The sequence below is a fragment of the Dermochelys coriacea genome, chromosome 8, assembly GCF_009764565.3.
Source record: "Dermochelys coriacea isolate rDerCor1 chromosome 8, rDerCor1.pri.v4, whole genome shotgun sequence".
NCBI classification, from domain to species: Eukaryota; Metazoa; Chordata; order Testudines; family Dermochelyidae; genus Dermochelys; species Dermochelys coriacea.
The window spans coordinates 77,164,494-77,191,490 of NC_050075.1; the positions used below are offsets into that span (position 1 = coordinate 77,164,494).

Sequence of the window (26,997 nt, forward strand, 5' to 3'; positions counted from 1 at the left end):
GGCCCACCTTGATTATCGCTACAAAAGGTCTCCCCCCACCCCGCTCCTGCGGGTAATAGCTCACCTTAAGTGATCACTCTCCTTACACTGTGTATGGTAACACTGTGTCTATACATCTCCCCACTGTATTTTCCACTGAATGCATCCGATGAAGTGAGCTGTAGCTCACGAAAGCTTATGCTCTAATAAATTTGTTAGCCTCTAAGGTGCCACAAGTCCTCCTCTCCTGCCCTTTTATGTTAATAAGGGCTATAATTGCAGCAACAACATGTCAATCGAAGAAAAACCACCCAGCAGCCACCTTTAAGCCGTTATCTCCCGCAGCTCTTTCCCCTGGACAGTCCAACGCCAGCCCCCAGAGGCGGGACAAAGCGAGAGTCAGTTTCAGAGCCGGGCTGAGGGAGGGCGCGTGTCGCCAGCCAGCGCCCCGCCCCGCCCCGCCCCAGCCATTGTCTCACGGGCGGGCACCACCTCCAGGGGCTCAAGTTGAGGCAGCAGAACGCGAAGCCTTTCGTTTCGCCCCTTCGCGCGGCCCGTACCGACGGCCTGGCAGATCCCCGCCCCCAGTGGCGGAGGCTATATAAGGGAGCGTGCTGCGTGCTGGTCTTGAGCCGGCCGTGTGCAGCGACGGCCCAGCCTGGGACGAGGAAGGAAGGAAGGAAGATGGCGTCTACCAGCCGGTGAGTGGAGCGAGCGGTTTCGTGGTTGTAGTGTGGGCGGCGGCGGCTAGTAATAAAGTGTCTGACTGGAGCCCGGGCGTGGCGATTCCGGATTATTAGGTGGGGAGAGAAAATGGCCGCGTCTTCCCCCCAGGTTCAGCTCCCGGGACAGCAGTGCTGACGCGTCCCCCCGCCCCCAGCTGCCATCTCGGGTCTTGGTTCTTGCTCGTCAGTCCCGCTCCTTTCCCCCGCCTTGGCCCCCTTCACTTCTCCCCCACCCGGCCCCCTCCTCTTCTCTCTGTCCCTGCGGGGGCGGCCCCGGCCTCCTTCAACCATCCCCTTTCCGCGGGGCGGGCTTTGACCTTCCTCTCGCTGTGGTGCCCCGTCTCCGTTCCCTGTGGTCCTTCCATATCTGGTTTCTTCTTTTGCTGTCCCTCCCCCATCCCTGACTTCTTGTAGCAGCGATGAGCGTTTGTCCAGAAAGGCTCAGGGTCTGGTCTCGGGTCGGCTGTGAGTAACGTGCAGCTTGGCTAGGGTGACTGATTCTGCCTGAATGCTAGTTTCAAACTACCTTTTGTAAACCTCAGTGAACCTTTTGTAAACTTCGTAAGTGATGGGGTGATAGGTAGGCTAGTGAGGGGATCTGCTGCTGCTACCAACTTGTAAATATTGAACTAGGAAGCCTGAGATCTCCAGCACAAAGGTTCTCAAACTTCATTGCACTGTGGCTACCTTCTGACCACACAAATTGCTACATGACCCCAGGAAGGGACACTGCCTGAGCCCTACCACCCTGGGCAGGGGCGCCAAAAATCCAAGCCCCATCTGCCCCTCTCCCCTCAGGTTTTCAGAGGAAGGGGAAGGTGTATGTGAGTGTCTCTGCTGGGCACAGTGGTGTTGACACTGACGTGCAGGCTGGGTAGCCTGTAGAGGTGAGTCAAGGGTGGAGGTGGTGCTCCCTCCCTTCCCCCGCCTGTTCCTCTGGGTGCATCTACTCCAGTTCGAAAACCTCTGCTTTATAGTGTTTTTTAAAATTTTAATTTACATCCTTGATCGTTTGAGTAAAGATGCAAAAAAAGAAAAGGAGTACTTGTGGCACCTTAGAGGACTAACAGATTTATTAGAGCATAAGCTTTCGTGAGCTACAGCTCACTTCATCGGATGCATTCAGTGGAAAGTAAAGATGCATTTTGGTCTGAAACCAAGGTCTGCTAGAAACTGGGCAGTCTGTTACCCCTTTGTTGTTGTATAAAACTCCTTTTGCAGGTTAAATCAGGCCTTTACACATCTCGTATTTTAACATAAATGGAAGAGTTGCCACAATATGTCTGGATGCATATTCTGTTTCTTCTAAATTTTCCTATTAAAATGCCCCTTTCAAACTTTGCAAACTATAGAAAGATTTTTATGGCCCCCTACAGTTTCCTTTCTTGTTTTTTGGGGGGAAAAAGTATTTTTTCCACACAGTGCCTTGTGGAACCTATTCCCAGGGGATATTGTGAAGGCCAAAAGTATAACTGAGTTCAAAAAAGAATTGGATAGCCATTAGTGGGCCTACCCTCCGTTAAGTTATTAGGCAAGGAGGTCAGGGATGTAACCCCATGCTCTGGGTGTCCCTGAATCTCGAACTGCCAGAAGCTGGACCTGGACAATGGGATGGATCATTTGCTAATTTTCCTGTTCTATTCATTTCCTCTGATGTATCTGGCACTGGCCACTGTCTTGAAGACAGGATACTGGGCTAAATGGACCATTGGTCTGACCCAGTATGGCTGTTCTTGTGTTTAAAAACTCTTCTATTCCACACCCCATAAAATTCATTGTTAGATAAGATTCCATCATCCCCAATTTTCCTCATCGCCATGATCATGTGGTATAGGTAGGTCCCTTTTTTTGGCCTCCATTAGCAGCACTGAAAACTGTCTAATTACTCTTTGGGTTCCTGTCACAATTTTCCCTTTTTGACATTTATCAGCAGAGATTAGTGATTGAATGGTCCCAGTGCCTGAACTATCCTTTATGGGTGAAGAAAGTGTTCTTTCAAATTAGGGCTAAAAGGTACTGTGATGAGACAATAGTGAATCCACTTCCCCTTCTGTATCTGCTCTATGTTTAGTGAACATTTTCCAGTGTTACAACAACTTCTAGCAGCGGTGAAATACATGCACGCTTTAATAAATATAATGGCCATGAATTTTATTGAAATATTTCAGTGTACAGATGTATAAACTAAGGGGGAATAATGTAAATGTCCAGAGAAATGGGCAGACTTTACACTGATATGCTGCTGATAAAAGATAGTATCAGAGACCTCTGTGCTGCTTTGTGGATCTGGATTTAGTTCACTTTTTTATTTAATATGCAGTCAGCTGTGTGACCTTGGGATGCCTATTTAAGTGCTCCATATGGCAGAAAGTTGTTGCTTATGGACCGGCACCACTTTTGTGAGTTCTATGAAATTGTTTCTTCATAGCTTTTTGTTTTTTTTTAAAATGTGATGCAGCTGGAATCTGTTGAATGTATTCAATAAAATGTACTTATTTTAGTTCTTGCTTCTTAGTATGTGCTTCTGTGAATCGCTGCTACTTTATCTTACTAAAATTCTTTAATGTAAAGATTTCCCGACTAGCAAGTTATGCTTTAATTTTAATTACTTTATATTTTAATCTGGCTAAAACTGTGGGGGGTTTTTTAGGTTTATTGATAAAGTTGATAAATTGTTGGTACTGTAAGATGTTTTCTAAAACAGTAAAGAATGCACTGCTCACTAAAGGAATAGCCTAATTAGATTAAAAAAAAAATGGCTAGTCAAATGCAGGAGGGAATATTTAGAATGACATGGTCATCACTAACTTCTGATAGGCATTTACTTAGCAGGAATGGATTTTCAGGTAGACTAGTAATTTACCATATATATATATATTTTTTTTTTTATTAGAGCACTTTACTCAAATGAGGTAACCTTGAGGATTTTAGATGGCAAGATGTTTCAGAGTTCTAATCTTCATAAATCCGGGTTACCAAATTATCGTTCTCTGCCAAAATCCCATGTAGTGCTTCTAATGCATTGCTCTACACAAACAATTTGCATGTTTGTAAATTAGCTCATTTGTGCTGTATGTTAAAAACAGCATTAAGGGCATGTGGCTTGAAGTTTTCTTCCATATTGTAGTTTAAATTGCTTTCCTCTAACTTGAAATCTTTTTTTGGAAATAAACTTTTGTTTGTTTGAAATATTTTGAATGCTGTGTTCAATCTTTTTCTTTTAGTTTGGATGTGCTTCCCAGAGTGACATGTCCAAATCATCCAGATTCCATTTTAGTGGAGGATTACAGAGCTGGAGACATGATCTGTCCTGAATGTGGACTAGTAGTGGGTAAGTAGTTATTCAAGTTGTTGTGACTCACTCTAAAAATGGAGATCAACTATCTGAAGTAATTTGTTTTTTCTCATGGTTGATGTGTGTGAGAAATTAGTGTGTTAAGCTTTTACTTAGCACTAAATAGATATTTTCCCATTTCTAAAAAGAATCTACCATTTTGAAGAGGCAATTTTCTGATAATTGCTGGCACTTCTAAATAAATGAGCTGTATAAAGTTCCATAGTTTTGTAGCCGATACCCACGTTATGGAGAATATAATTGACAACTGCTGCTTGATGGAAGTCAAGCTGACGGCCTTTAAACCACTGACTTTCCAAATTCAGGGGGAAAATGGGTTCTTGGACTACAAATAGCTATTTTAAATATCTCATTTGTCTCTCAGAATTCAGTTGTCTCAAAGATATAGCCATAGATATTGGAAAAGGGTTGATCTTTGCAGTGTTAGAGGCATCTGTTTCATTTAAAGCTGGGATGCTTCATATAACATGGACAAATGTGAAGATTTTACTGTATTACAATTCATGATCATTACAATGCTGACATGTAAATTGGGGTACATATTTAAACATGATATAAAATTAAGCATGGAAACTCGGATTTCAAATGTGATCACCAACTAGTTAGAAGAATTAACAAAAAGGATTAGATTAATGTATTGTTTTCAAAACACTTGGAAATGTCGGTACATAGGAATGCAGTAATTGCTGTGTCGGATCAGACCAGTGTGTCACCTAGTTCAGTATCATGTCTCTGGTAGTAACCAGTACCACTTCTTTCAGAGGAAAGGGCAAGAAACCCTGAAGGTAGTTATGGAATAACCTGCTCATGAGAAGTTACTTGCTTGTTCCCATTTAGGTTGGCTTCTGCCCTGAAAAAGGCTTTATATCCTTCCAAAACTTAGTTAATTTTTAAATCCCCCTGGGTTCTAACTTTGGTTTTTCTTATCCAAACAAATGCCCAGTCTTTTTTTAATCCTGTGAAGTGCTTTGCCTCAGTGATATTTTCTGACAGTAATTTCCACAGGCTAATATTTTACGATGTATAAAAAAGTATGTTTTTATCAGTTTTAAATGTGTCATCAGTCACTTTCATGGAATTTATTTTGTGTGTGAATAGAAATGTTCTGGATATATCTTGTTTGTTTCATTCATTACCCTATATGTTTTTATGATATCCCTTCTTATACCTCTCTTCCGTAAGGTAAACGGTACCATTCTTTTCCATCTCTCTTCATATGAGGTTTTTTCCATTCCTTTAATCATTCTCTTAGCCTGTTTCTGAACCCCCTGTATTTCAGTCATATCCTTCTTGAGAAAGAGTGACCAGAAGAGCACTATTCCAAGAGAGGGCATACAACTGACTTACACAGTGGCATTCAATTCTCTATATTCTTATCCCATTCTTTTAGCATTATAACATTTTTTTGATTGCTGTCACACATTGAGTTAAACGTCTTCATTAGTAATGCCAAAGTCTCTGTCCAGAATTAAAACTAAATCAGAAATAATACTTTAAGAAAGTGTTGTAAAAAGGACCTATTATACAGTCTTCTAATGAAAAGCAAACTGTTTTTAATTTTCTATTAAATTACTGTGGAAATTCTTTTTTTAAATCCACTGTATATTAACTGATCTACACACCCTTTTAAAACATCTTTAATGCCTGCATACCCAAATAAACAGTGTCATTTTAATTAAATGGGTCTAGTTTAAGTGTTAATTCTGAAGGTTTGGATGTAATTCTTAGCTAACTTGATGTTGAACACCTAATATTCCTTTTTCGAAATATGCCATTTACCTTCTGATTTGTAGCCTACTACGTCCATGTGAATTTATATACGAGGTTGAATAATGTATGAACGAGGCTGAAGCTGTTGTTTCTTGGATTATTCTAGGCAAAGTCACAAAATACTATCTTAGGGGTGTAACCTTAGTTATAGGTTGGTGGCAGTCATTTTATGTCTGTCTGTAGAAAAAGGAAGAGTGCAGCTGACGTACAGTTTCACAAATAAAAGTGCATCAACTGTAAGTTTCAAATTTATCAGAAGTAAATATTGAAAGCCCATTTCTTGGATTTGCCCTCTTGTTTCCCATTAGTGAGATGTTTGCTTTTGGGATTCAGTTTGGCCTGCTTTCATTTTAAACTAATAGCTTTGATGTTTTCTTTGTAATTCTAAAGTTGAGGGTTCTCAAACTTCATTGCACCACAACCCCCTTCTGACAACAAAAATTATTTCATAATCCCAAGATGGGGGACCGAAGCCTGAGCCTGCCCAAGTCCCACTGCCCTGGGTGGAGGAGCGAAAGCCTGAGCCCCACTCCTTTGGGTGGGGGGGCCAAATCTGAAGCTCAAGGGCATCAGCCCCAGGCATGGGGCCTGCAACCTGAGTCCTGCTGCCCCATGCAGTGGGACTCCAGCTTTCTGCCCTGTGCCCCAGCAAGTCTAACACTGGTCCTGCTTGGCAAACCTCTGAAACCTTTTAGCGGTCCCCCAAGGGGCCCCGGATCCTGGTTGAGAACCACTGTGAGCCAGAAGTCAAACTTGTATTAAGTTATATTGTGGAGGGGTTCGGAGGGCTTCTGGCAATTACAAAATGAACTTAAATGCTCTGGGCTCCTGTTATTGAGAAAACATTGCCTTTTTCTTCACAGGTAGAGTTACAAGCTTTCAACGATATTGAGGTGTAGGGTTTTTTGTATGGATTCAGTGTTAAAAGGAACTAGCATTTACATTTATTGTGCAAAATAGTGCACTTAATTTTTCTTCTTTGGACTTCCCTTTTTAGCAGTTCAGTTTTCTTGCCTGTGTTGAAGTCTTTACTTTGGGTTCATATCAGGTTGCTTGGAAAATTAAGTGTGTGTTAATTAAATGAAAGTAAAAGATAATTAAACAACCAGTGAATGCATTTGATGAAGTGAGCTGTAGCTCATGAAAGCTTATGCTCAGATACATTTGTTAGTCTCTGAGGTGCCACAAGTACTCCTTTTCTTTTTGCAAACACAGACTAACACAGCTGCTACTCTGAAACCTAAACAAACTGGAGAGATCACCAAACAGGAGAAATGGTGTGAACGTTTATCATAACTTCCCTTTTACTAGTCTCTAAAGGAATTTAAGTGAAGTACCAGGATAGCAAACTGATAAATAAACGCAAATCTTGGTTCCTGTACTTATCAAGTACGCAGAGCCTGGAAGCTTTAAAAGCATGGAGCCAAAATCTTCCATTCAGGCCACAGAGGTGCTCTGTGTCTGCTGCTGTAGACTTAAGGATGAAATCGCCTCCACAAGACATGCACTCACTCTATGTGAGAAGCAGTGGTTGGGCATGCTTTACACACAAAGTCATGATTTACACCAAACCTCACCAGTCTCAAGTCTCAAAGTCTCACCAAACCAATGTAGATAAAGACCAATATGGAGCACTGCTGAATGGTGAACAATCTTTTTTGGTTTCTTATCCCCTGTACAGCAGAAATGGTAATTTCAGTTGCATCTGCATGTATGTGTACAAGTGCAGTCTGAGGATTGGTAAGAATTTCTTAGAGTAGTAGATCAGTAAAGTAAATAAGCTGTTCTTTTTAAGCCACCTGCAAAAAAAAAAAAAAGTGGTGAATTCAGTTTAAAACACCACCATTTCTATACTTCACAAATGTAGTTTGGCACAAAGGCAAAAATCTGGTTCTGTGCATAAGTATATAATATACATTGATGTATAATTTGCTTTTTGGAAAGATGACAGACCAGGCAATGCAATAAAAAACAAATTGTTAATGAAATCCTTTTTGAATGAATGTCAAATTGCCATTTTTCTTAACTCTCTACTTTGGCTGTTAGGACTGTAAGGTATTGGTCAAAAGGTGTATTTTTGTTTAATTACAAAACAGCAGTTGGCCTGGAATAAAATACCTGTAATACATTGGTTCCAAAAACCTGAGAAGTCTGACTTTCTTGGTTTTTTTGTTTTGTTTTGTTTTTTTTTTTTTTGGTTGGTCAGCTTTTTTCTTTGGGCTTGTGTAACTTGGACAAAATCAGTACTGTAATTCAGATGAGGCCGTGTATATCCTCATAGCCTTTGGTTGAGCGGGAAAGAGGAAAAGGAAATGTGGAGGGAGGAATGCGGGGAGTTGAGAAAGCTGGAGAAATGCACTTATTCTCCACACCATTATTTTTGCCTTTGAATGCTGCAGGAAATGCATATATCCCATTTTCATTGCACAATAGTTGTCAGTTTGTGTCCTAAAAGTTGTGTAGTGTTAGTATGCATTGTTAAAACAAGTTGCACACACTTCAGTGGTAATTTGTAGTGAATGAAGATCTTACAGCTTGAAAGTGGTGTTATGTTAATTTATTCCATCAAGGACTCCCCTTCAGCTCTTCACTACCCTTCATTTTACTTTGGACCACTACTGCTCTTTCCTTTCCTTGCTGTTCAGGAACTGTTACTCAGCTGACCTTTTTTCCTGTCTCCCAGCTGCTAATGTTCAGTCCTTCTAGCTCTCAGTTAAGTAAGAGTGATCTGCAGTTTTGGCCCATAATATCAGTGAGATTTATGTGTTAATGCTAGAGTCTCAGTCTGGTTGACCAAAACCTGAAATGGTATGGGACATGATCAGGTTAGGCCCCAGATCTGCTAGAATTTTACTGGAGGAATTCCTGCATTTCACCAAGTTCATTTGCCCTATTATTGCCAAAAATTAAACTAAGCCACTTTTTTGTAGGATGTACAGTACAGTAATGTGGTGTTCTGTGTGCTGGTTCAGGAGAAGATCCTGAATGCATTTCTGAGTTGTGTTGATAATTTCAAGTTTGGTTAAAACCCTGACCATATCCTTTTATTGCTTCAGAGCAACTCATCCAGCCTGCTGGACAAGGGCAATAAGGGAGGCTGGGATGGTGCTGAAAAACTTCATGCTCAGCAGCATTGACCTGCCAGTAAGTGCTGAGAGTGGCTACAATTGCTGAGTGGGAGTGAAGCGAAGAGTTCAGAGCTGCCTTGGGGGTAAAGGACAAGGTGGAGCCTAGCAGCAAGTTAGATGGGAGAGGCCTATGTGAAATCAGCCACATACCTAATGCATTGGGAGAAAGGGACCATGGACCTGCTGAGCATACCTGAAGCCCAGTTTTAATATATGGGTTGTTAATGTTCTGACCAGAAGTGTGGTGACTGGGGAGTGAGATTGGAGGGTATGTCTATGAAACACTTATGGCTGGCCCGTGCCAGCTACCTCAGGTTTATGGGGCTCGGGCTAAGGGACTGTTTAATCATGAGCTGTAGCTCATGAAAGCTTATGCTCAAATAAATTTGTTAGTCTCTAAGGTGCCACAAGTACTCCTTTTCTTTTTGCAAATACAGACTAACACGGCTGCTACTCTGAAACCTTTAATTGTGGTGTAGATGTTCAGGCATGGCTAGAACCTGGGCTCTAGGACCCTGCAGTATGTGATGATCCCCTACCTTGAGCCAAAACATCTCCAAAACTATTAAACAGCCCCTTAGCCTGAGTCAGCTGGCATCTGCCAGCTGCAGGTTTTTAATTGCAGTGTAGACAGATCCTATCTGCAGTCAGATGTCTTTCTATCTGCAGTCAGATGGCTCAAAGATGGTTGCCAGTTTAATTTTTCTAACTAGGTGGAGGTGGCAATATAGCAACTTCTAGAGTCTTAAGCCCTATGTTAGGGAAACTAGTATTCCTGTTAACCACTATTTTTAATTTACAATATCAGATAGCTATTTTTCTAGTCCTTGATAAATTCGTGATTCTCGTATTTCAATGTCTGTTCCCATCGCAGTTATTCAGTTTGCCATAAAGATGAGGAAAAATGCAATAAGCAAATTACTTTCCTCCTAGTCTTGGAATAGAATTAAATTGTAAGTGATGCAAGATCAGTGCTGAAAGTGTGTAGGTTGTAGTGAGGTCCTTAATTGACAAACTCCTCATGCCTGCTCTCTGTAAAGAAGCTTTACTGCTCAGACTCAAGGAAAACACAAAAGTGCAAGCAAGCTGCATGTGATACAGTCAGTCTTCTGGGTTTCTTAAGGACAAAGGAGAGAACCCGTGTCTAGTTCAAATTAGTCCTTTTTGCTTTCCACCTTCACTAGATCAGCCGTGAAGGAAGGTGACCGAAACATTATTACCTTTTCCATTTCAGCCTTGCCCAGTGGTTCATTAGATGCAGTCCTGGTATTCGCAAAAAGAAAAGGAGTACTTGTGGCACCTTAGAGACTCTCTAAGGTGCCACAAGTACTCCTTTTCTTTTTGCGAATACAGACTAACACGGCTGCTACTCTGAGTCCTGGTATTCTAGCCCCATCAGCTATCATCTTGATGTTCATTTCATGTTTTCCTTGAACTTGTCACACTAGCTTATCCTTCTTTTTTTTTTTTTTTTTTTAAGCTGCTCCAATGGATGTATAGGGCTAAAAGGCAGAAGACCAAAATAATTTCCTTGGTCTCCTCTTTGGATAAAGGAGAAAAGTCTTATTCTTTAGGCAGTAACAAAAAATCCTGAAAAAAGAAAGGGAGTACTTGTTGCACCTTAGACTAACAAATTTATTTGAGCATAAGCTTTCGTGAGCTATAGCTCACTTCATCAGATGCATTCACTTGACCTGGATCCAAAGCTTCAAAGTCGGTAACTGCCCATATAAATTGATGTTTATTAATAGCTATCTTGTTGGTCAGTTTAGGCTGTTTCATGTAATTTTCATTTGTCTAGGTTTTCTGCTAGAGTATGAGCTATAAGTGGCCTACTGTCTTCATTTAGATTATAATATCTATACTTCTGAAAACTTGGATTTGATTAACATTAGTACATCTTTTGCATGAAATATAAATCTATGGCACCATAGGACTTCATGGTTACCACTGTATTGCACATCAAGACTGTCATTGAAATTCAGAACAATCGGATAGAACTCAAGTCCTCATTTCAAGAATTCAGGTTCCTATAGAATGAGGGAAAATTCCTTTAGCTATTATCAGTATAGTCTGTGTATGAGAAACATTTGAGTAGCTCTGATTTCATTCGGTTGAGGGCAGTTATAGGCACTTCACTTGTAATGTTAATTCATTTTGTGTGTTAATACCATATGAAAAATCTGTTCCCCTTTAAAGGTTTCCTTGTCAAAACTGCAAACATCTAAAATTTGAAATGCCAACTTGTGGTATCTAAAATTTTACTTACTGGGGATGGAGAACTGAGCATTAGTGATAAACAACTATTGACTCTTAGAATTTTAACCCTGCTTTCATTCAAAGTTTCCTAGCCCAAGCCATTAACAAAGAAAGTGTTCCTTGTCAAAATGCATACGATGAAGTGAGCTGTAGCTCACAAAAGCTTATGCTCTAATAAATTTGTTAGTCTCCAAGGTGCCACAAGTACTGCTTTTCTTTTTGTCAAAAGTGTCATTGAAAACTTAATATGTGCATCTGTTACAGAACTATATCAATAATGAAGAATGCTGATACTTCTAAACATTCTGAACAAAGTTAACCTTTGCATGAGAACATATGGTCATTAACTTGTGTAGGATGTGTGAATAGCAAGCCCTTTTGTTAGGCACTTTGGTTAGCATTTCAAAAATGTTTTAAGTTTAAGTGGGGAAAAAAAAAATTGGTTTTCTCCATCTTAAAAAAAGTCTGAACCTGAGTGCCAAACAATTTTTTTTTATTCAGAATGACATTGTGTGAGATGTGGGAAATAAAGTATATAATTGAACCTTGGAGAGACCACTGGCAGTGGGAAAAGGGCTCTCCATAACCTTGTTCTTTTATTTAAACTTTCCTTCTGCAGTTTAATATTTTGAAGACTTTTGCCTGAGAGCAAAGCATGAGAACGCATTTCCAACATACTCCCTCCTGAAGGAAATTTAAGAATCTGAGAGCTTGACATGCTTTTGACTCAAACATCTCAGGATAGATAAAAATCAAGTTTTCAAATATGGGGTTTTTAATTTAAATCAATTTTTAAGTATATTTTGTGTTTAAAAATCAACTGTTTAAATTAAATTTGAAATTAGGACAAATTACGTTATACCCTAAATTTACTATAATCTGTTACTTAAAATTTAATTTAAATAAAAAAATTAATACATATTTGCTGCCAAAGTGTGTGTGTGTGTGTGTGTGTGTGTGTGGTGTTTTTTTTTTTAAGAGTCAAATCACTGAACTGGTGGAAGTCACTGAAGCACCTGGGACCGGTTTAAAGTGCTAAACCAGATATTGACAGGAAAAGTCTCTTCTGCAGATACAGAGAATATTTCTTCATTTAGATGAGTTTAATGACTAGATTGATTGGGAGTTGAAAAGTCAGGAAAGCTGTTTTTCTTTTTCTAATATGACTAAAAGCTAGGTGTGAGAGAATGAGATCTGCTGGTTCTAAAATCATGAAAGACATGGTGACCAGACAATCAGTTGAATTCACTAACTAAAGATACTTGAAGTAGTTTTACTTTAATAAAAAAAAACCCTAAATGCTGTTTTTGCACACTTTTAATTGACTTCCAAATTGAGCTTGACACAAATCCCAAATAAAAATGAATGCTCTAGTAAATAAGAAATGCATCATTCACTGTTTTCCAACATCATAATTATGTGGTTTAAAAAAAAAATTAAGCTATATAATTGCTTAAATGTGTCTATATAGATACAGCATATTGTCCTGGTTAGTAAAAGGGATCCAGTTTGGTGTAAAAGCTGTATTTAGTTGCAGACCAACATTCTTACTGGTTGGTAACCATCAAATCTGCCTTTCTTTAGAAAAATAAAGTACAAATTCAAAATGTGATTAAATTAAACTATCTAAATTAAAAAGAAAAGGAGTACTTGTGGCACCTTGTACTTGTGGCACCTTAGAGACGAACAAGTACTCCTTTTCTTTTTTGCGAGTACAGACTAACACGGCTGCTACTCTGAAGCTTGTGGCACCTTAGAGACTAACAAATGTATTTGAGCATAAGCTTTCGTAAGCTACAGCTCACTTCATTGGATGCATTCAGTGGAAAATACTGTGGGGAGATTTATATACATAGAGAACATGAAACAGTGGGTGTTACCATACACACTGAGTGATCACTTAAGGTGAGCTATTACCAGTGAGGGGGGGGAGGGAGGGGGAGCTTTTGTAGTGATAATCAAGGTGGGCCATTAAGAACATCTGAGGAACAGTGCGGGGTGGGGGAAATAAACATGGGGAAATAGCTTTACTTTTCCCTATGTTTATTCCCCACCCCCACTGTTCCTCAGATGTTCTTGTCAACTACTGGAAATGGCCCACCTTGATTATCACTACAAAAGGTTCTCTTACTCCTCCCTCCCCCCTGCTCTCCTGCTGGTAATAGCTCACCTTAAGTGATCACTCTCCTTACAGTGTGTATGGCAACACCCATTGTTTCATGTTCTCTATGTATATAAATCTCCCCACTGTATTTTCCACTGAATGCATCCAATGAAGTGAGCTGTAGCTTACGAAAACTTATGCTCAAATAAATTTGTTGGTCTCTAAGGTGCCACAAGTACTCCTTTTCTTTTTATCTAAATCAAGATTTCCGGCTTGATTTAAAATGCTTTTATTTAAATGATTCCATTGTGAAATCACTTGTTTGGAGGCAAGTATCAGGTTAGTGTTTCATAGTGAGTCAGTACACCTTACTGACATGTTTCAACTAGGTCATTTAGGAATGGTCAATTTTAACTGGTGATATTTAATATTAAAGTGAGTCTTCTTCCATTTAAGATACCAAGTGAACTATTTCAGCCTTACTAGACTTAAACCACCAGAAAAAAGGACCCAAAGAAAGGTGTATTGAGCTTTCCGGTTCTACCTCTGTTTATGCTAGATTAGACAAGAATCCCACTCTGAAGAGTAAATATCATTACAACCAATCAAAGCTCAGATTCAGGTAGATCTATTACATATACGTATGACATGCTTATACTTTGTCTAAAAGTATTTTAGGTTTGAATGTGTAAAATTGCATTTTTTTAAGAGGTAATCATTTTGCATACTTGAAATTGCTGACTTTTCTAATGGAGCTTTCATTCAGGATTGTTAATTACTGTTGGTAGAGCCTCTATTAATAGGGACTGCTATTTAACATATTTTTTCAAAAGGAGTACTATCTTGGAAAAAATTGCCAGAATATATTTTTTTCATTCTACATTTTTTTGCTTGATGCTGCAAGATCATGGCTCTCCCTATTTTCTAATTTAAAAATAGCAATAATTTCAATGATCCCTAGATGGCAGCACATTCCTTAATTAACTACAGGAATAGAATTAACTTTTATTCAATTTTAAAATAGTTCTGTACTGTATTTATAGTGCTCTTGTACAATCATCATACAAATTAATTTTACTGATAATGGAACATATTTAAGACCAAAGTGCTGAAGACTATAAAGTGTACTTCCATTTTGACTCAAATTTATAGCTACCTTAAAGCACATCAAGAGTGAAAATGCACCTAAAAACAAATTGCAGTATGTCTGCAAGGGGAAACTTTAGACACTATTTCAAGATGCAATATAACTAGTAAACTGTGAATCTGTTACTTTGGGTTCTAATTTTAATCCTGTTGATCTTTATTTTGCTTAAGCATCTACAGTTTAAGCTATGCTTTCTTTGTATTATAAATAAGATAAAAACCAGTTTGCCAAATGGAAAACAAAATCAAACATGCACACCATTTTCACAAAAAGTATTACAAATTGAGTGTACATTACTGTAAAGTAGTTGACAGCGTTCCTTTAAGATGTGCAATTGCAGATAAAATGTTCTCAACACTGGGTTTTGTTGACGGAAGTATTTCCTTCATTGAGAAGTCATGTTTACTATCATTTTTTGTAAGACTACAGTACATATAGTTTGTGATGGTTAGACATTTCTTAAACAAATCCTAAAAAGAAAGATGTGAAATGGCATTTTAATTTTAGATGCTGACTTGAGTAGAATGCTGGATTCCTGTAGTATTTCCTCCACTGCATTTTTCAACTGTGGGGGGAAAAAGGCAAATGTTAGTCAGAAATTTTCTGTTTTGAATTCTACTAAATAGGTTACCTAACATCAAAGTGGACTTTGTCTGTATTTGGTTTTGGGCAATATTTTTAAAAAATAGGTGCATACCAGAATGGAGAAGGAGATGTTCAGGCAAATGGTGTATTCATTTCTCCTGTAAAATACTTCATTAAATTAGTCTAGTAATGGCTTTCCTTGAGAATGAACCCTATCTTCTGAGGATTTCCTCCTGAAGGCTTTCAGAAAAGGGGAGGAATGTACTTAGATTTACTTGTCTTCCTGACAAAAGTTAAATGGAGTGCCTAACACTGCCTCCAGCTGGTGTTACAGAAGTATGTATTAACCAGTTTTGGGATTCTGCATAAAATGGGCGACTTGAAAATAGAGAAGGAAATGTACAACCCTCCCATGTATTGTACATTCTCCAACATTACTGATTATTGCAGTAAATAATTATAATCCATTTAAGTCATCACTATGCAGAAACGTAAATAAATTTCAAAAGTGCTGACTCAGTATTTCGAAAACAATGACTGGTATTAGCTCTTGTAATGAAGTGCCATTTTACAGATGCTTCCAAACAAGGAAGTCCCTTTGGTAGGATTGGACCTAGGAATTTCAGCTCAGTATTTGGATGCATGTCTCAGCCAGGAAAATTCAGTTGTTCTAAGTTCTGTTGCTTTACACTGTTTGTTTTTTTTTTTATACAACTTGTATTAAAACTTTGAAGTTGTCTGTTTTATCATTTATTAAGGGGCCACACTTAATTGTGTGCCTAAATCTCTTATCAGATTTTTAAAACAGTGGCTTAGTTCATTTAAAAAAAATTTTTTTTTTAGCAACTTGTTGCAGTTAAATTGGTAATTAACTACTTGTAAGAGTTTGTATTGCTAATGTAAAATATTTGCATACTGCATCTAAATGCATATAATACCTCATATTCAGTGGCGGTTCTAGTTAATCCTTTTTTACTATATTGGCATAGTAATGTTAGTCTTCTGTTTGTAATATTTTGTAAAAGTAGGCAGTGATATGTTTTTTTTTCATTAGCACAGGAATGTCTCATAACTCACAAGAGGCAGATCTTTGAGAGTCATTTAGGTCATTTCCATTTGTGTGGGAAATTATTACATCATTTCCCTGTACTCAGTGTTCTATTTATACCATGCCAATACTTTAAGTACATTTTTGGTTTTTTTAGATGCAATAAACAGTATTTGGGGAGGTTGTCTTGAAGTGAAGTTATTACTAGGCCATAGAAGGAGCACTACTTAAATATTTACAGAGTTCAGGAGCCAGAGGAGCATGCTGTCGGCTAATTTGAGTTGGCTGGTGGGGGAGAAGAATGTGAGTCATGGAAAGGATGGATATCTGCTTTCCTTGCACCATACATGCTAGATTTTTCTTAATCTTCTACCTCTATGCTTTTGAATGCAGTTCTAGTTCATGCTGATGTTCTAATACTCTTTGGTTTGTGACAAAGCAGTTAAGCATCCAGGGTGGTAGGGGGGAGGGATAGCTCAGTGGTTTGAGCATTGGCCTGCTAAACCCAGGGTTGTGAGTTCAATCCTTGAGGGGGCCATTTAGGGATCTGGGGCAAAAAAAAAAAAATGGGTATTGGTCCTGCTTTGAGCAGGAGGTTGGACTAGATAATCTCCTGAGGTCCCTTCCAACTCTGATATTCTGTGATTTAAATCACTAGTCTGGAAGACTCGATTTAATCATGGATTTCTACATAAATGTGCATTCTTCTTGGTTATAAACTTAATACATATTCTTCACAACTCAATGTAGGTTTCATTTTTAGAAGGTACACACTACATTCATTAAAAAAAATGATTTATTCTGAAAACTTCTCAGATTAATTTTGCAGCTATATCAGAAAATGGATGATTGGTTATTTCGTTTACCAAAGATAAATGAAGCAGATACTTCACCTCCCAATGACTTCATTAATATTTGGAGGATTTTCTTGCCAGGCTGTATTAGGAGGAGAACAGCATGAGATGGACATTTACATTTTTTTTATTTAACTAAAACAATGATACATTCTGGATTTTTTCTTCAATAGCAAACAAATATTTTAACAAAACAAGCATATGAATTTTTGAATTTAAACATTCAAGTTTTTTAAAATCGGGTTTTTTTGTTCACTAAAATAGTTAAATAAAATATATTTAAAAAAAAAAACTTAAATTGACTGTCAGCCAGGTCAACCTGAGAAACTTAAAATGTTGGCTTCTGCAGCTAACTCAGTAGTCTTCACCTTCATTTTCCTGTTTGTTCATAACCTGGAAAAGAAAAACAAGCTTTCCTGCTTTTTCAGGTCCCAAACGATTTCTCAATTTGGAATGAATTAGTCCAAAGGAAGAAAATATTCTTTCTACACCGGCAGAAGAAGCTACTGCCATTAAAAGTGAGATTGTTACTTCAACAGTCTCTGAATTCAAGTGCTTAATTGACTTCCACCAGTTCACTGGTGTGAATTTCTTTAAAACATCAGCAAACTTATTTCTTGAATGGTTTATTCCTAAACTGGGTCGGTCTTACAGTCTGCTGCCATTATAGACTTTCCCTTCTAGTGAGACACTGGTATGGTAGATCTCAAATCAATGAAGGTTACACTCAGAAAGACCTCAAGACTTCCAGAATATGCTGTTCAAAAAGTTTCACTTTTGTTTCTACTGCCTGTTCCTCCCTTCTCACATTTATCTCCAGACTTCTGATCCTTATCCAGATCTATTCGGCCCCCAACAATCTTCTATTCATTGAACTTCTTGAAACTTTTCTCTTTCAGAGAGAGGTAAGGGATGTGTACACAAATTTGCAGAGGGATAATAGGGTTGCGGTCTGTTGTTTCTTACAGCTATATATTTCTTTTATTTAAGAACATTTTTGCTGTTAACAAGCATGTTATCTCTGGAGACACAAATCCAGAGTTTGAGAACTGCAAAACTAAGCAGTTTTTAGTTCTTAGCAGTTCTTACTATCAGCAAAACTGATAGTATCTTCTAGACTCAACACTGAGTCCCATTGGGTAGATAAAAGATTAACCTAAATCTATACAGAAGCCCCTGGAGTCCCATAAGATTGGGTCCCTAATCCATAAACTATTGGAACTCATTTACAAAAGTTTTCTTAAACGTTACATGAATATATTCGTCTCATACTAAAGAAATAGAATTTATAATCCCTGTTCCATGATGATATCTTTGAGCTATCATGTATCTTTAGATAGCTTTTTTCTTCAAAAGTATATTATCAAAAAATCTGATTTAAATAAAAAAAAATCCAATTTTTTGTTTGTTTTTTTAATAAATCATTGACTTTTTTTATCCTGTAAGCATCAAGGTGACGCATAGGTATGAATATAGTTAAGACATACAGCTAGCTACCTTTTGGCTTATCCTGTGTTGGTAAGCAAGAAATTTCACAAATAATTGCTCAGGGTTATCTAAAGATGTTTTTGTCTCAAGTTGATTAGCTTAGTGAACGTCAGACATGCTCCTCATGGTCTTTATGAAGATGTTCCGTTTACAAATTTTTTTCCTATGAATTTTGCAGTTGGGCTTATATAGATTGTTCTTCCCATATTTCTTCTAAAAGGTCTTTCTGAGGGAAGTTTATGCTTAGTAACAGTTGGCCAAGTTATAATCTGAGTACCAGTGTCTCTCGCTGTTAGTTGCTTATGGTTATCACCACTCTTTGGATCCTTACCTAATGACACAATAATTACATTTCCTTATACTAGTCTTGCTAACAAGCCTGCTTTTGAGGGTCCGAGCACTGTTCATCAGGAGTAAAAAAATCAGACTCCAGTTTATACTAATCAAATTTCTATAATGGAAATGTATTATGCAGTCACTATAATTATATTCTAGATAATACTTAGCATTGCCTCAGTGCAGGGGCTGGACTAGATGACCTGTAGAGTTCCTTTCCATTCCTACAGTTGATTCTATTCATATTTTTGCAGACATTCCCTAGACTTGAACATTAAAATTCTTTGGAAGGATCATGTTCTAGACTTTTCTCAGATTATTTGCATCAGTGTTACTGCATTGTAGATTCTCTTCTAATCTTAAAAAAATAAAAACTGAGAGCTGGGCTACTTCCCAGGTCTTACTGAGTTATAGCTAATGAATTTCTCCTTTTCTTATATGCTGGTGTTTTCAAATCTGGCTTGGTGATAACTAGTCCAGGAGGAGATTGGGACAGACAAAAGTGGAGCAATAGGGGTGGGGAAAGCTGCCAGGAAGGGACAACTGCAGTGTTCCTCAGACCATTACCATTTGCTCCCATAACATGATGCGGGTATAGAAACCCAAAAGTGTGCATGAGGCAGACAGTCCAGTCACAGAACACGGGTTTGGCTTGCTCTTAGTCTGAATTAACAAAGTGATAACTGAAAGCACAGTACTTTAAAAAAAAAAATGCATGCATAAATATTCACATACACACATTCTGTGATGCTGCCAGATGTTAGGTTAAGCAGGGTTAGACTGGGTCAGGACTTAGGTCAGAGAATACGAAGGGTAGAATATGAAGGATCTGTGGGCAGTGATTGATCCAGCGGGGATCAATTTATCGTGTCTAGTCTAGTTGTGATAGATTGACCCCCGAGCGCTCCTGTACTCCAGCACCATGAGGTGCAAGCAGAGTCGATGGGGGAGCAGCAGCAGTCGACCCACCGTGGTGAAGACACCATGGTAAGTTGACCCAAGTACGTCAACTTCAGCTATGTTGTTCACGTAGCTGAAGTTGTGTAATTTAGATCAATTCCCCCACTCACCCCCCCGGTGTAGACCAGGGTGAAGGAATATAATTGATGCTGCAAGAAATGGTGGTGGTCTAGTTAGGTGACACACTTCCTTTCAAGTTAGTGTTTAATCAATGCCTTAGAAAGCCCACAGGGAGCAATAGGCTCCTGGAGCAGCCTTCTTGAAACTAAAGTCTTAATTCCTTTTCTTCTTATTAAAGATTAAGATTAAAGGTTATTAAAGATCCCAGGGCACTCTGTAAGAGGAGGAAAGTTAACCCTGTATATCCTGGTTAAATTCCTACACAGGTAATTACATTCTCCGTACTTAAATCCTCTCTGCAGTTTGAGTTGCACCTTTTTTACTTCCTGCCCCTCTATTGATTTGTAGAGTTAAATAGCTCCTGCACATTATTCCAGAAGTGACTGTAGGTGGCTGACATGATCCCTAGTTATAGCTGATAGCCCAGAGGGGTGCAGTCTGTATAGTGAGGCTTCGTGAATGCAAAATACTTTGAGGTAATGTGTTACAATAATGCAAATTATTACTTTTTCTGAATTCAGGTGACCGGGTCATAGATGTAGGGTCAGAGTGGAGAACTTTCAGCAATGATAAAGCAACAAAAGACCCATCTCGAGTTGGAGACACCCAGAATCCTCTCTTGAGTGATGGAGATTTGACTACAATGATTGGCAAGGTAACATTTTAAAATACAAATGTTTAACATCTTTAATAAAATTGTCAAGTACATATTTATATGGTAACAGGAAACCTATGCAGAGAATTGAATGCCATAAAAATGTTTGGTATAAACTGAATTCATCACAATAACTACTTGTTACGGTCCAGATTTGGCAATATCCCCTCTTGTGTGGAGTAGGGGGTAGTAAGAAGGAATACTGGACTAACTGAACCTTCTAGGTAAGAAGTAAAGCTCATTGATAGTGTTGCAGAGCTACTTACTTTGCTTTTCCATTGCTGCTGCTAAGGAAAATGCAGTTAGAAAAATGACTTTGTATCCCAAAGGAATCATGCATAGATTTAGAATTGCAGAATTTTTCAAATTTGGAATATACCAGAAAATTCTGAAAATCCTTTGAGGCATCAGTTAAAATTCTGTATTCAAACTAGGCTGTATTTCGTGAGAAATTTTGTATCAAATTAGTATTTAAGATGAGAAGAGATAACTGAATGCCTGTCTATCAGGAATGCTATCTGTTTTGGTGTAACGATATTAAAAATACAAATTTGGAATTTTCCTAGTTCCTGAATGTTTCAACAGTGTTTGTTTCTAGTGTACATTATTTTTGACTGGCTTAATGTACTGTTGTTCTGCTGCATGGTACATGTGTAGGACTATAAAACTAGTCAGATGGAAGTTTAGTACCAGTTTGACAAAGTAGTGTGACCCACTTAGAAGTTCGCTATTTGTTTTGATACTGTAAACAAAAATCTTCCCTGCTTCATGCCCTGAAGTGCATTTTGCACTGTGAAATCCCATTTTTATACAGTGAAAGGTTTCCCACATTGTTTGTGCTGGTCGACCTTCTAAACTAAAATCTGTGATCCATCTTCCTCCAGCACACTTAAATACATTTCATGAGCTCCTAACTAGAACAATTTAAAAAGTTTCAGTTCAAGATTGTTTTTTGAAAAATAAAACTTAACACTGATGGGTGAGCCTGTCTTATTAGGAAAGGTGTTCCATACCAGGTTTAATTGGGGAAATAGTCTTCCACTTTTGATTGACAGGCAATTGTGGTGATCATCACTACCAAAGGAACCTTAACTTGCAATGATGCAGTGAAAACTAGGAACTTCCGTAACTAAAGCTTGGTATTCCTTCTTTAGAGACTACAAAATCTGAGTCCAGTAGAGAAAATTAATTACAGGCTCTTATCACATGAGATGTCTTACAATGGTCAGCTCAATGCTATAGAATCAAGAGCACCTGGGATGAGGGGTGGTTGGTCCACCTTTCTCCTTTGTGGCTCATAATAGAAAATAATCCTGCACTGAGTCTGAAGTTTCCTCAGATGTTTGAGTTGCGGCGGTTTCTCAAGTTTCCTAAAAGGAGGTAATAAAGTTTCTTCTTGCACATAAAATAAATTCGCACATAAATTTTTTTTATGATGATTTCTCCCTTGTTGCGGATAGAGAAAACTTGTATTCTTTCTGGAGTGATGAGTTCTGCCTAAGCACCCAAAGATGTCTGAGCAAGTTAAGTTATGTACTACTCGCAATGAATTACTTGAAGGTGTTAGTAAGGGAAGATTGCTGATCATTCAGAAAAATCTGAATTTCTGTCCATAATGTAAAGAATTGTTAGTTCTTTACTTTGGGAGCCATCTCATTTCAGTGTGAAAGAAGTTAATGGTGATGGGGACTCATCATATAGACATAAAGAGTCAAGAATTAATTGAATGGCCTTCAGTAAAGTTTACTACAACAGCTGGTTTTCAGGCATTTTCTTAGTAATGAGAGCTTGGTAGTTTAATTCAGTGAAGGCAAGAAGAGGCAATAAGTGTAATGTTTTGAATTTGTGTAACTAAATCACTGCTCTTCCCTGACATTGGGTAGTATCTGTGCACACTGCAATATATCACTCCCACTGAAGGTGGAAAACTTTGACTGCTTCTTGAAATGTTCCAAATAAGTATTCTTCTTTTATGCATCCAGGCACAACTCTAATAAAGAGCCAGGTGCTTCCAAGAGAGCTATCTGACATTAGCTATATGGCACCAGAGAGGATATCTTAACTCAAGACTAATTACGAAGTAATAATTTTTCCTGCCTTTAAAAGGCAGCAGTGCTTGGAGATTTTCAGCCATGTTATTAATCAGACATGCGTTGTTTGAGAAAGGTGCTGTTTTCAATTTGGTGTTTCCTTCAAGTCCTTCAACTTTTTAAACCATTCGTATTGGGCAGGAATTATAAGATTTTTTTTTTTTCACAATGACAAGCGCCTTACACTTAAGTAAATTGTAGAGACATGGGGGGTGGGGGGAAATGCATGCAGGGAGTATGCATTGACATTGCCAATTTGACTAATCAAGTCTTAATTTTTTTTAGTTTTTCTCAATTTTTCGTGGAGTGAGTGTGGGAATCCTTAGGGTTTTTTCAGGCATAATGTTTGATTTCTGAATATGGCAACAACTTAAAATGCTTCATATTCTAAGCAAGCAGCATACCACAAATTGGTTTTGGATCAATCATTATGAATTGATTCAGCATTTGACTTTATATTCCCACTTTTTTGGTGTGAGCCATCATTGAAACGACTTGTCACTGTCCTAATCATAAAACTTCTTCTTTCCAATCTATCATTCACTCAAAATGAGCTGCAGCACAGACCGAATGACACTCGGCTATTAGTTGTGTGAGGCTTAGCAGTGCCCTAGGGCTTTAGCAATTGTAATGGGCACATCCAGTGTTCCAATTCAGCAATATGGCTTGTGTTCACTGTACATAATAGTAGTATAATGAAGGTTTGTATAAGGTATCTAGGAATGCTCACAAAAGCCAAGGTTTAATTATGCTTTATTAGCCGAATTAGCTAGTGAATTGTGCTAGTCTACAATGAACCAGTGGGGATGTCTAACTTCAACAGTCAGGTTGTTTTAAAGGGACAAATTACCTGTTATGTATCCATATTTTTTTAGATTGAGAAATTCTTGCAAGGTCTCCTGATAACCTTTCTCCCAAATCCTCTGATTTTCCTAGGAATGGAGATTCACAGTGGAGTTATGGTAGTATAGATATTACACATGCAGTTTGGAACGCTGCTTGATTGAGATTTTTCACTTATGTATTTATGTAATTGTTCCAACTAAGTCTTGAATTAGAATTTTTAGAATATAAACCTGGACAATTTGTACTTGAAATATTTCAAGTATGGAATCAGATTAATAATAAAATCATACTTTTCAGGGTACAGGTGCAGCAAGTTTTGATGAATTTGGAAATTCGAAGTACCAGAATCGCAGGACTATGAGCAGCTCTGATCGAGCAATGATGAATGCCTTTAGAGAAATTACTAACATGGCAGACAGAATCAACCTTCCCAGAAATATAGTTGTAAGTTCGTGTCTTTCCTTAAATTGTTCTGGCATTGACTTAGTTAGCATAATATAATGAGCACATGAATTTTTGATATTGCTGCTAATTAAATGGCCTAGAGTTAATTAAATTTAGTCTTCTTGCTTTAAAGGATCGAACAAATAATTTATTCAAGCAAGTGTATGAGCAGAAGAGCCTGAAGGGAAGAAGTAATGATGCCATTGCTTCTGCTTGTCTCTATATAGCTTGTAGACAAGAGGGCGTTCCTAGAACATTTAAAGGTAAGTTTTCAGTTGTAGAGATTAAAGATATTTATTTTATTTTATAAGTTTTAGCTAGTATTATAGCAGTACGTTGGTAGGATCCAGGTATGGGGCTACAGTGAATGTTAATTTCAGCAACAGGCTATATTTGATTTGACTATTTTTAATTACTTGAATAGTACTACTAATTAGGATTTTCCTATATGCAGCCCATTACTTCAAATGGATTATTGGATTTAGCTATCTTGGAAGTTAATTGTATTAAGGATATTCCTGAGTTACTATTTAAAATTCAGACTATGAAATTTGAATACCACTAGTAATATGTAAAAGGTGTTGCCTGATGATCTGAGCATTGCAGGGATTCTTCCATCTATATTTGAACCAACAGCTCCATGATTGAATAGAACATGGTGGGTTTTTTTGTTGCATCACATTTGCCTCTCAAAGATTCAGACTCCATGGTCATTTGCAAAGCAGTTAGTGGATTTACATGATTTGAAAATTGTAAAAATTTCCTGTTAAATTAGACGATGTGGTAAAGTATTAACTGTTTACAGTGGTGGCCTGCTTTGTGATTTTTATAGAGAGGCTGAAAAATACAACTGTGGAGAAATTTACATGCTTAAATTGGAAAACAGACATAGCTAAGCCTACATTTTAATTCTTTCTTTATTTAGAAATATGTGCAGTGTCCAGGATTTCAAAGAAAGAAATAGGTCGGTGTTTTAAGCTTATTTTGAAGGCTCTGGAAACCAGTGTGGATTTGATCACAACTGGAGATTTCATGTCAAGATTTTGTTCAAATCTGGGTCTTCCTAAACAAGTACAGATGGCAGCGACACACATAGCACGTAAAGCTGTGGAATTAGACTTGGTTCCTGGGAGGAGTCCAATCTCTGTAGCAGCAGCAGCTATTTATATGGCATCACAAGCCTCAGCAGAGAAAAGGACTCAGAAAGGTAAAATCTTCACAGTCCAGCTTTATCCATCATTTCAACAGAAAATATGTAGGAAACTTTAAGGCAAAAAAGAACATCTGTTTCACTGAAGTCTAAAAGAGTTTTATAAGCCACCAGTTCATGGGTGGACAAGCCACCATAACTGACATTTTTTCTCATGAAGCTTGAAATGTAGAAGTTAAGCACCATTTAGCAGTGCTCCACAAATTGACTTCCAGTTTGTGTGGTTTAGTAATCGGGCTGTTTAAATTATGCTAGTTTTGAGTGTACAGCCACTGTTTTTGCCCAACTAAGTATTTGTACACTTACATTTGTACACTGAATATTTCAGCAAAGCAGGATGTAAACGTGGTGGTGGTGGTTAGTATCCCTATTGTAATTATAAACCACTCCGACAGCTGGGATGGGCTGGAGATTGCTTCTTGGCTATGTCATTCCCCTCCACTCCCCAAGTCATCTGTGTTCACAACTGCAAGGGAGGATGGTTTGAGGCTAGTTTGTAGTGGAGAAGAGCTTCTCTTGGGTAAAGAAATCTACACTTCAGCTCTGTGCTGTGCCTTTCTCTCACCTTGACTTATACAACTCATGTGGTCTTCTCAGACTCTAAAATGCAGCTTGCCTGTCTTTCACATACACAAGTAGAAATGATATTCCTCTGCACTCCCCCATGATCTTCAAACAATCCTCAAGACATTCATTCACTTCACTATCAAGTTCAAATTATCATCCTTATTTTTTTAATTCATACATGAACTAGTTCCTGCATACGTCAAACTGTTTCCTTCCCTTACTTCCTCTGCTTGTCCTAATGCTAGCTGCTTCTATAATCTCCTCTGGTGAGTGATTTCTACTTCTGTCTCTTCATTTAGATTCATTGCAGATCTTAGCCAAAAAAGTGTTTTCTTCCTTGCCTTTACCTCTAGTTGTGGTTCTGATTTTTAAATGCAAAACTCAGGAACTTGATTATGAAATGGTGTTTTGAAGTAAAACAAAGCAAGAGAAAATGGTTAATCCATGCTTAATTTGCTTGTCTATTTCTCTAGAAATAGGAGATATTGCTGGTGTTGCTGATGTTACAATCCGACAATCTTATAGACTTATCTATCCACGAGCTCCAGATCTCTTCCCAGCAGACTTCAAATTTGACACCCCTGTGGACAAACTACCCCAGCTGTAAAATTGCCATTTAATTTCTAAAGAACACTTGATTTCTGCCTATAATAAAGTGTTGCTACTGAGCCTTCATGTTGTGGAACTGGAGGAGGATATGAAAATCAAACTGCTGGAACACAACACACATTCCAAGGGTAAACAAAATAATTGTGTGGCATTTTGTATGTATATATTAGTGGAAGTAAATATTTAATGACTGTTGGAACAAGTTAAATTTCATATTATACTTTAGATTTCTTTTGTAGCGAATCTAGTAAAATGTATTTTGGAAAACAATTGAAATTATGTAATTCCCAAATAAACTTTTCCAAAAACATTTACTGACTTGGCATATTTTGCTAGAATGTGACACACTTGGAGCAGTATAAGATTGAACATAATCTGGCAGATCTTCATACCAATATGGGTCCTATCTAGGATACTTTCACACTCACTTTCTTGGCAACTTTTAATATCTAGTGTAGTTTTAATATTTGTAGTTAGCTGCAATTTACAGTATGGTAGACTTAACCCACTGTGCAAACAGTTGCCCAAAAGCAGTTTGAATATTTGCACAACTGCTGCTGAAGGTTTCTGAATTTATGAAAAGATTAGTCATTGTTGGCACAGCCTCCTTGATTCTCATTGAGGTCTCACCATTTCTGTGAATTTCACTTAATGCTGAAGTAACTAAAAGAAACAGATTAAATTATTTGAATTCTTGGACACTTTGACATCTTAATCT

General features: G+C 37.9%; 2 protein-coding genes across 5 annotated transcripts in view; one reads left to right on the forward strand and one right to left on the reverse strand.

Annotated features, from left to right (window-relative positions):
• The first annotated feature begins 444 nt into the window (after positions 1-444).
• On the forward strand, positions 445-26,589 carry GTF2B (general transcription factor IIB). Of its 2 annotated transcripts, XM_043491048.1 has the most exons (8): positions 664-680; positions 3,929-4,035; positions 10,438-10,531; positions 20,380-20,513; positions 23,747-23,893; positions 24,027-24,156; positions 24,819-25,100; positions 26,144-26,589. In XM_043491048.1, exons 3-8 carry the CDS (start codon positions 10,450-10,452, stop codon positions 26,275-26,277), a joined length of 909 nt encoding a protein of 302 aa, XP_043346983.1. In that variant the 5' UTR covers positions 664-680; positions 3,929-4,035; positions 10,438-10,449; the 3' UTR covers positions 26,278-26,589. The 2 variants fall into 2 exon arrangements, with proteins under 2 accessions (XP_038270581.1, XP_043346983.1); XM_038414653.2 differs by lacking the exon at positions 10,438-10,531 and having other exon boundaries at positions 445-680.
• The window catches only part of PKN2 (protein kinase N2), a 136,599-nt gene continuing 124,201 nt past the window's right edge, over positions 14,600-26,997 (reverse strand). For 2 of the 3 annotated variants that reach the window (XM_043491037.1, XM_043491035.1), the window contains exons 21-22: positions 23,454-23,535; positions 14,600-15,032 (exon numbers count right to left, since the gene is read on the reverse strand). In XM_043491037.1, coding sequence (XP_043346972.1) covers positions 14,971-15,032; positions 23,454-23,535 — 144 coding nt within the window. In that variant the 3' untranslated portion in view covers positions 14,600-14,970. The remainder of the gene's footprint in view (positions 15,033-23,453; positions 23,536-26,997) is intronic. The other variant, XM_043491036.1, reaches the window with a different exon arrangement.

Coding starts and splice junctions, on each gene's coding strand:
- GTF2B (XM_038414653.2), top strand. Junction 4,036..20,379: donor TGAATGTGGACTAGTAGTGG/GTAAGTAGTTAT, acceptor TTCTGAATTCAG/GTGACCGGGTCATAGATGTA. Junction 20,514..23,746: donor TGACTACAATGATTGGCAAG/GTAACATTTTAA, acceptor CATACTTTTCAG/GGTACAGGTGCAGCAAGTTT.